Here is a 9,676-nt window from a genome sequence, read left to right on the forward strand (position 1 = left end):
GTTTTCGGTGAGTTTTTATCCCTAATCACCCTAAACGATCTCGAGTTTTCTATGTTCCTTGATCAAGAATAAGCTCTGCTTATAGTAAAAAATTCTTTATAACTTAGTTCTTTTGCCAAGAACCTTAATTATATATAATATATGTGACATTCTATAAGCTTTTAGTTTCCATGATTCTAGCTAAATTCTTCTTGTAATTGTCTAAGAATATTATAGTCTTTTTCGATAATTCTCTAGGGATACTCAAACCTATCTTATTTATGGCCAATCGGTTTTGTGTGTTTCTTTGTTCCTCATTGATCGTGCTGGGGGATGCCACTATAGCTCAATCAATATGAGAAACCAGAAAAACAAAAAAAAAAAAGAAACAAGTGCATTAGCCATTTCCCTAACCGACAAGACAATCCCTCAACTCAGGGAAGAGCTCTACTTGTTCAATCCTACGAGTTGAAAAAGATGGAGAATCAGTTCACAACCATCCCATTGATATATTGGATTAAAACTAAAAGAAAATCCCAACAAATCACCCAAACTTGTTTACTGATTAATCGTTTTGGAGGTCACTACTTGAAAGAAGAAATTAAGTACCCCATGTATGTAAATTCGAAGGATTAATTCAGGGTTCCAAAAACTTTTGCACAAAGTTTAATAAGAAACAACAAGAAGCCCGGCTGTATGGAATAAGAAACAACTAAGAGACAGAAATAAGAACACGAACCATGGGCTAAATTCTAAAACTCTGGTCAATCAGGTTCAAAAGACCATTTTGCAAGGCATCTGCTACTTCCCCATCAGCAACTATTAGTCCAGACAAATAAAATTTACTTAGTTATCACCGATGATGGATCGATGTAATCTATGAAAACAAACTTCAACACAACAATGTAAAAACAAACATATTTTAACATTATAAGTTTATATATAGATATATATTTTTAACAAGATCGAATATAGAAGACGACCTAAACACCATTCAGATGCTCGAATGTCACAAATGTTGAATAATTTAGAAAAAACCCTGTTGCTAATTGACATAAGCTAAGTAACCCCATGGATAAAAACAACAGAAAAGACGGCCATGGCCTCATATTCCGTTCCCCCCACCCCCTTTTCTTTATTATTATTTTTTTCTCATGAGAATGATGTTTGATCGAGGTAAAAGAAAACTTATGAATATTCTATTGTTTGTTGATATGGACGTGGTGTTGGCGATAAAGAAAAGGAATAAAAAGTAATTAGGAGAAATAATTATTAAACGATTTAGTCGTGCTCAAGTATGAACCTTGTCTAGTTTGTGTCTGATGGTTAATGTTCAATTCCAACTATTGTAAATTGATGGATTTGAAAGACTTTGTTTCATTTTGACTGGGTTTAAAGGACAAGAACGTTAGCTTTCATAATGGACCCAAATTAAAATTTAAAATTTAAAAAAAGGAAAGAAAAGAAAAAGCGTACTTGAGTAAGCAAAGGATGGAATTCATCATGACATCAATATTACCTCACGTATTATCACTAGCTTTTCCTTCTTCATGATGCTAAATCCAAGCAGATTTTGCTTCTAATTCGTACCAATTATGGATTTTTGAACACTTGAGCTTGTAGGATCAAACCCCTGGAGCATTGATGGAGACTGGAGGGAGAGAAAAAAAAAAGATCTTTTGGAATCCAGCACCTTTTTGACTCGTTAAAGATTATCTAAAAAGTGAGAAGATGAAAAGCATGATTTAGAGTACATAACAGCCATGGGTTTAGAATTTAGATGGTTAATGATTAACATCATCATCACCACCGGCCTTGAAGAAGTGGGGTCTCTTGAGTCTATTTATGCAAGAAAAATTTCAGCAAAAATATCCAAAGCTCTAGGCTCGAAACGGAAATGGGCCAAGCGATGGCTCGTGGCTTTGACCATGTGATCAACAATTTTAAGATTTTGCTTTTGCCCTTTGGATGATTTCTACCACATTTCCTCTCAACTGTTTTCACAGTTCAGGATTCGGCCATAGGATGTGAACAGAGCATGATTTCTGAAGGGACCCTTGAGGCTGAAGTGAGCTTACTGTTGTTTGACTAGTAAATCAAGCAGCGGTTCCCTCCCGGAAAACATGGCTCATTTACACCTGTTGAAATGTGTAAGCATCAATGATCTGCACCCATTCAATAACTCGGAATTGGGTAGACGTCAATTTCAGTAATTTTCGGTGTCATGTTCCGATCTAGCTAAAGAATGCACCTGCTTTTCCTAGGGGAAAAAAATAATAAGTTCCCAAGGAAGATTACTTGGGTATGGTTTTTATTTGCCCTTTTTCTTCCCTTGTCGTCCGGTGAGTAACGTGCAAGCGAAGAAAATTTGGCGTTGTAAGTATGATTGATTGAACATTTGCGTTTTCACTGGCTTTAAGCTGCTTAGTTTTTCTTTGCCTCTGAACTTGTAACCAGAAAAAACTCACACATCATGCAATGGCAATGCTATCTTGTTGCAAATATGACATTCTTTTATATGCTTTTCATAAATAAATAAATAAAACAAGAAGACAAGCTCTATTAAATTGCAAAATCTTATAAAAGTAAACCATTCTTTTGCTCTATACACTTTTTGAGGACAACACTTTTATATAGAAAGAGATAAAATTAACTGGAAAAATTACTGTTATGTGCATCAAGATCAAAGATTGGCATTAGAATCATTCAGCAGTCAAACCCAAATAAGGTATAACCTTTGCAAGTCAATTATGTAGAAGACAGTAAGAACCTACTGTGTCAATCGCCCTACACTGAGAAAATGCTACTCCAGTCGAAGGAATTGTATCCCTGCCTCTCCTTTCTCATATTATAACGCCGCATCAGACCATCGGTTTCATCTAACTTATGTAAGATGAACATGTGTGATACTTTTAATTTTTCACCAGACATTGGTCAGGAATCTGCAACTAGTTGGGTGAATGGAGTGTTGTGTTTTCCTAGTATGATAAAGGACATATTTGGTCTCCAATTATTGACTAGAAAATCAATACCACTTTGCAGGACATGGGAGGTGGTTTCAGGAACAGCTTAGCAATTAGCCCACTCATTTCTCCACGTAACAGATTCAAATTTTGAGACTGACTGGCTATTTTTTGGTACTGCAGAACCCATCCTTATTCTCCTCTATGTTGGGATTACTAGCACCATTTCTAAAAATGGCACTAACAGCAGGCCTCGCACGAACTCTTCGGGAGTTATTCTGTGGAGCCTCTGCGGCCCTTCTCTTTCTCTTTGGACTGAAGAACCCACATTCAAGAGCTTCTAATGCTTTTGTGGTCAATGGTCGGTTCCTAGTACTCTGCCTCCGGTTGTGCATTATTGGCTGCTGGTTGACCTCTGCATCTTTATCAGGAAGCTTCAATGGCTCAGGCTGCACTGTTGTTTCAGACTGAATGAATGACATATGTGCACAGGAATTGTCACTATTTTGCATTGTCTCCATAAGAAAGGGTTCATCAGTTTCCATATCTATTGAAACTTGAGGAACATTTAAGTCTATCAATGTATGGGACTGAGTTTTCGTTGGAGATTCTTCTCTATGCGGGCAGTTGCCCGTGACAGTGCCTTCCTTTCTCTCATCTGGACTGCCTTTAGCCAAAGAACTGGCAGGTGACAAGTTTTGGGATCCCATTTGAAAAGCCGTATCTTCACAAGCATCAGGTGAGTTTGACCTACAGAGGGAATTGTCATCGTTTAAAATCCTGTCAGCAGATATGTTTTCAACACTACAGATTGATTCTTCATGGATGTAATCTGTTGAACCCTGCTGTTTAGTAACAGGAGCCAAATATTTCATAACCTTTTGTTCCTCTTCATCAAGCAGACTTGTGTTGTGGCTTTCATAGTTTTCCACTGATAAAATGGTGGTACCAGAGGCGTGAGGAATGCCAACATTTGAGTTACTATTTACACAATCTGATAAGTCCACGCATTCTCCCCTATCAGCCATCACCTCTGCAGCCGTGGAGGTGCTAGTTTCTTCTGCTTCATCTTCTGAGTCACTAGATGTATCCTCACAATCACTAGAAATACTAGAGGGGGAGGATAAGCTAGTAGCTTCAAGAGGTAAGCTTCTCAGCTCTCTAACCTTGGATCGTTCCCGCCCTTCCACCGAACTAGTATCTACAATTGTAAACTTCATTAGATCTCGATTGCAGCCAGAATTTCGTGGCTTGAGGTAACCATTACATTTATTTGACATAAAACCAGGATCTTGTTTTATTACCGGGTCCCACTTATTTTCTTCTTTCTCTCTGCTGCCCTTAGTCACTTCAATTTCAAGCTCAAGAAGCCACGGTTCTGATGCAACTTTATTAAGAACATCAGGTACAGAATCAAAATAGTGGTTCCCTTTCACTAGTCTCCTCCTTGAAAACTTCTTAACCCCAGGTATAAGAAACACTAGAGAGTTCTTTGAACCAGAAAAAACGTGATCCTTTGACTGTTCAGAGTGCCAACCTCTTGCTAAAAGGCGAGGCCAAACAGCTTCCCAGAAAAGATCACTCGATCTAGCCTTGCTCAACCTAAAACCTCCTGTTAGAAACTTGATAATATCTGCTGATGTAAGAGCAGAACATGCTTTGCCAACTGGTATTTCAGGACGAACAGAAACTACATGATTGGCTTTTACTGGCTCCATGGCATTGCCAGTGAGGTCTTGCTTTCCTTTGCCAATACCTATGGCTTCTATGAGCGTATGAATGCCAACTGCATTCTTTATAGTGAAAACGTATTCCTCAAAGGAAATTTTTCCCTCACCAAATGTCTTAGAAACCTGCAACAATCAAAATTCAAACATCAAGATGAAATATTTTTGTCTCCCAAAAATACAGTCCAAATATAGCTGCGACGGTATAGTTCAGCAGTAAAATGAGAATTTCAGCTAAGTAGACTTGACTTGATAACAAAAAACCAGGAGTTCGAATGAAATTGATAGATCTTCAAGAAAGGTAGCTAAGAATAACTGCAATATGAATGGTAATTTTGAGATGCTTCTCTGCTACATGTATGGTTTAAATTATCAGTTCCAAGTAGTCAAGATCAAATAAGTGAAAGAATCATTCCACATTTTTTTGAGGTAAAAGGGAAAATCCATATGCACATGAGACACGATTAGTGGTGCTTTCAGTTAAAAGAAATTTATTCCTAATTAAGAGATCAAAAGGACCCTTCCTAAGAGAACCTGCAAAGAGCTGAATATACTGTCAAAGATAGTGCCAACTGCTATTTTCCATGAACTATAAGATATAACTAGAGGAATAATCCCAGTTTATCAAGAGCCAGGTATCACATTCTTCTGGAGAGATCACTTGGCATAAAGATGTTTTAAGTTCCTAATAAACAAAGTCAAATACACATAAAAGGGGCTGAAAATGCAAAAGTGGAAAAAGCATATCAAGCTTTCTCCTTTCTCTTGTCCATTCCAAAATTCAAATGAAGCCCGACTGTGGATATGCCTACAAATTTCAGGGGAGATGCAATTCCTAAGAACAACAAACATTTCCATGCATAATTGTAATCCTTTACAAACAGATATTCTCCTATGTTTCCCAAACTGAGCCAAGAGTTCCAAGCAATTTATAGCAAAGAGCGTATAACCCCAGACTAAGAGATTAGCCTCAATATATCCAAACAGAAAGCCAGACACTATATCCACCCTGCTTCAAAAATGGAGTAAGCAGTCCAAGCAGGAACCAAAAGGCACAATGCTTGTCAGAAACAAGACATTGAAACACCAACAACCATTTTTATTATCAAGCCAGTTCACATAAGTAAATACCTATGAGCAGGCCTAAATGAACCCGAAAGATGAAGAGGCCAAGATAAGAACAAAAGTATGGGGCAAACTTAACTACCAGCTCCTCATTCTGAAGAAAATTTAGGAGACTGATGAGTCACATAGTAATTGACACTACAGAGCTCTTAGTAAAAGAAAAAATTTCATTTTCCTGAAGGAAAACAACAGTGTTAAAAGGAAAATATGCCTTAATATTGTCAGAGACAAGTCATTGAAACACCAACAACCATTTTTATTATTAACCCAGTTCACATAAGTAAACGCCTATAAGCAGGCTTAAATGAACCCTAAAGATGAAGAGGCCAAGATAAAGTCAGGGGCATCCTTAATTTCCAGCTCCTCATTCTGAAGGAAACTTTAGGAGACTAATGAGTCACATGGTAATTGGCACTACAGAGCTCTTACTAAAAGCAAGAATTTCGTTTTCCTAAAGGAAAATCAGCAGTGTGAAAGGGAAAATATGCCTTAATAAACAAAAAAATAATAATAAACTATTTATGTTTACTTTGTTATTCCATTAATATATCAACATTTCTGATGGTGTTAGTCAACAACCAATATCTTGCTCATTCCATTTTAGCCTTGACAAGATGGGCCTTTAGTTAGTTGTCCCTTTCTTTCTCGAAAGACAGGTCCTCAAAGAGAAGCACTGCTCTGTTTTATCAATCAACAGAATACTATATGAGCATTCCATAATGCAAGCATGGCCCCAGTTAAACCTTCATTCTCTGCTAATCTGCTTTAACTACCCCATCTCAAATCCTAGACAGCATCTACATTATTTTATTAGGTCACAATATTACACTCCACAAAATCATAGCTAATTGCCATGCTAACTTAGGTTGCTTAAAGTGGTCTGAGTTGGAAACACCCCGAAAAGTTATACAGTCAACACTTTATATATCCATGCAGTTGGCATGGAGCAAACTTACACAGATAACACTTGAAAAAGAAATCAGAGATCATGTTCAAAGTTCAGAAGTTGATAAATCATGCTAATAAATTAACAAAAAATAAGGTCACCATGGACCTAATAATGTTGTGTTCCTAGACCATGTGCTACGGGAGTTGAGAAGAAAATAAAATGATTAGAGAAGTGTCTATGTGTACACTTCACAGCACCAGATGATACATAAGAACCAATTAACAAAACAAATATATGTCCAATTATTTAGAAAGATCAAATGAGCTGGCGCGTGTGCATAAAAAAGTCAGAAAAATACCTCAAGCAGCATATCTTGACAATCTTTTGATAGATGAGAAAATAATCGTGATAGCAATTCCTGTTGCCTCCATCCTGTGAACAGCTTTTGTCCATGAATGCCCCGTCTGCCTCTTAATTTTCGGCATTCTGACCATCTACGATATCCATCAGACCTGTAAAATTTTCCATAATAGAAGGACAATATCTCTCCCATCCCTTTACTCTTAACAAAATTTTTCACAAGAACAAGATTTTTCCCAAAGATGTATAGCCCTAGAAGAAAACTGTCATGCTCGATATCCTTCCATACTTCACCTGGAGAGCCTGGAAGAGGATAGGGACCTCTATCCACCTGATTCAGCTTAGATTTTGGCTCCTGTGGGAAGTGTAAATCAACATCCATCTTTTCAGTTCCAGTTGTAGGTTGATGCTTTGAACATCCTCTCATGTCTTTCCCATCACCCAACACAGAATCTAGAGCTTGAACTTTATATTCTTTACATCCATGGCTTGATGTAATTTGGCTCTCTTCACTGTTTTCAAATTCAAAAGCACCACCTGTGCTTTCAACTTCAGTACTTGTCCAGATAAAAGGGATAGGCAATCCCATTGGAAAAGGGTTTGGCACACTGATTATGACTTCTGAGTCGATTGGTTTATTTATAACCTGTAAACTATGACATTCTCCAACTAGAGGTGGAATTTTTGCTTGGTATTCATCTCCAACACGAGGAATCATCTCCGGATCTCCAAAAATTTTATCCAAAAAGGAACATGAAGCAAGTAATTGTTCAGCAGATTCATCTTCGATGCCCTTCATATCATTATCCAAATGAATAGTATCCATCTGCCCAAGAATTCAGTGAAAAGATTTAAACTGAAAATCTTAAAATGGACATTTGATTTATACTTAATATGGCATAAATCAACCCTGTAGCCCTAATTCAAGGAGACGTCATGAGTGCAAACTTGGGATGTCCTTAGAGGGATGAAGAAACTATCATTACATATTGAACTTTTCAACATTTTGAGATAGAAATACATGCAGACTCAATTTTCTACTGCTAGACCTCAAGTATCTGCTAAAGTCAATTTCATTTTAAGTTAAATGCCAGATGCTATTTGTTTAAAGTATTTATTTTAATTCAAAATAAAGATTGTACAAAAAAGAGTAGAGGAATCCTCCTATGCATGAAATTTGAAATTACCACCATTGAATGTGGGGGTGGAATCCTACCACTGTTCCTTATGCTCAAGATTCAGGTAGGACCCTCAAGAATTCATAACAGCGTTGAAAAAGTTTATGATTGCAATGAACCAAATCAAACATTAATCAAAAAGAAGAAGAAGAAGAAAAAACACTTGTGCAGACTAGTTCATCAGGAAAAGATGATAATCATCTCTCGCAAATAAAGCCAAAAGATAAACAAGGTATTATACCTAGCTTAGCGAATAAAATTTCCAACATATTTCTCGAAGCAGAACAACTGGAAGCCCTTAATCCAAGCATGAGATAAGCTTATGACTACAATTAAAACAGATAACATTTATATTCCTTGCAATCTGAATTACCAACAGCTAGAACCAAAACCAGGTGGATACCAACATTCAAATGTCAAGGCACATGTTCACGTGACATAAAACCAAATTTAAACAACCCCAACAACACAGAGCTCTGAATAGTTAATACATCAACATTAAACAATCTCATTGAAACGTATAGTATTCAGTGAAATAAATTCAACCAAGAAAACATGTCCATTTTTCAGTGAAAATTAACATGTAAGTCCATTTGATTAAACATATATCGAACTAAAAAACTATAGAAACAGTAAGAAAAAGTACATTAACTAATAAACAGTTGATAAGAAATGTATATAAACATGCAAAAGAACGATTTTTTTTTTAAAATAAAAACATATGGCTAACCTCCGTAGAAGAAGTTGAACGTTAAAACCCACGTGCCAAAGCCAACCTGGACAAATGGGTTTTCATTGTTATGCATCTATCAACCTCGATTGTCAACTGTTTTTCCTAGTTCTTTTTTTTTCCTCTCTTCGATCTTTGGTTGTTGCCATAGATAAAAGAAAAGAAAAGAAAAACTACAAAAACAAGCAAAAATAGAAAAGAACAAACAAGACATGGTAAAGAAGATTTTAGTTACCTTGTAGGAGGGAGCTTAGCTTTCATGAATACGAAAGTTGAATTCTTGAGGACTTGGCAGATAGAGAGAGAAAGAGAGAGAGAGAGAGAATAAAAATAAGAAAAAGGAAGCAAAGAAATTCTCTTTAGTTTTGCTGTTAAGAGATAGAGAGCAGATTAACGCTTGTCTTCGGTTTGATTTATCAGAGTTGAGACCACACGCGTTCGTAGGTGGGTTTCGATGCATGGACTAAATGACCAAAATGGACATGTCTATGTCCCTTTCATGTTGTCCTTGGACACTCCTATTTTGGGAATTTTAGGGCAGTCTTTTTGGGTTTCGCCTCCAACCAACACACATTTTATTTTGCTTTCAGGTAACGCTTTTGCAATGAGAAACCCATATTATTTCATGCTGGAATTTACATAATAATTAATAAGGTTAATAAGGCCTTTTTTCAATAGTAAAAGAAAAGGTTTAATAAGGGGTAATACAAGATTTATACACATAA

At 36.6% G+C, this 9,676-nt stretch overlaps 1 protein-coding gene across 2 annotated transcripts; it reads right to left on the reverse strand.

The window, feature by feature from the left end:
* Nucleotides 1–2,539: 2,539 nt before the first annotated feature.
* On the reverse strand, nt 2,540–9,283 carry LOC18613504 (arginine-glutamic acid dipeptide repeat protein). 2 transcript variants are annotated; one of them, XM_018117173.2, is made up of 4 exons: nt 9,187–9,283; nt 8,952–8,997; nt 7,042–7,869; nt 2,540–4,795 (listed from the first exon to the last, which is right to left on the reverse strand). In XM_018117173.2, exons 3-4 carry the CDS (start codon nt 7,867–7,869, stop codon nt 3,107–3,109), a joined length of 2,517 nt encoding a protein of 838 aa, XP_017972662.2. In that variant the 5' UTR covers nt 8,952–8,997; nt 9,187–9,283; the 3' UTR covers nt 2,540–3,106. The 2 variants fall into 2 exon arrangements, with proteins under 2 accessions (XP_017972662.2, XP_088658988.1); XM_088802862.1 differs by lacking the exon at nt 9,187–9,283 and adding an exon at nt 8,463–8,547 and having other exon boundaries at nt 8,952–8,978.
* Nucleotides 9,284–9,676: the final 393 nt, after the last annotated feature.

Source organism: Theobroma cacao, chromosome 1 (genome assembly GCF_053813885.1).
Source record: "Theobroma cacao isolate CCN51 chromosome 1, ASM5381388v1, whole genome shotgun sequence".
Classification (NCBI taxonomy): domain Eukaryota; kingdom Viridiplantae; phylum Streptophyta; class Magnoliopsida; order Malvales; family Malvaceae; genus Theobroma; species Theobroma cacao.

What these genes read in the sequence shown, in the direction of transcription:
- LOC18613504 (XM_018117173.2), bottom strand. Translation starts at nt 7,869, where the DNA reads ATGGATACTATTCATTTGGATAATGATATGAAGGGCATCGAAGATGAA. An exon ending in GTCAAGATATGCTGCTTGAG is followed by an intron (nt 4,796 to 7,041) that starts GTATTTTTCTGA and finishes TGATTGTTGCAG; the next exon opens with GTTTCTAAGACATTTGGTGA.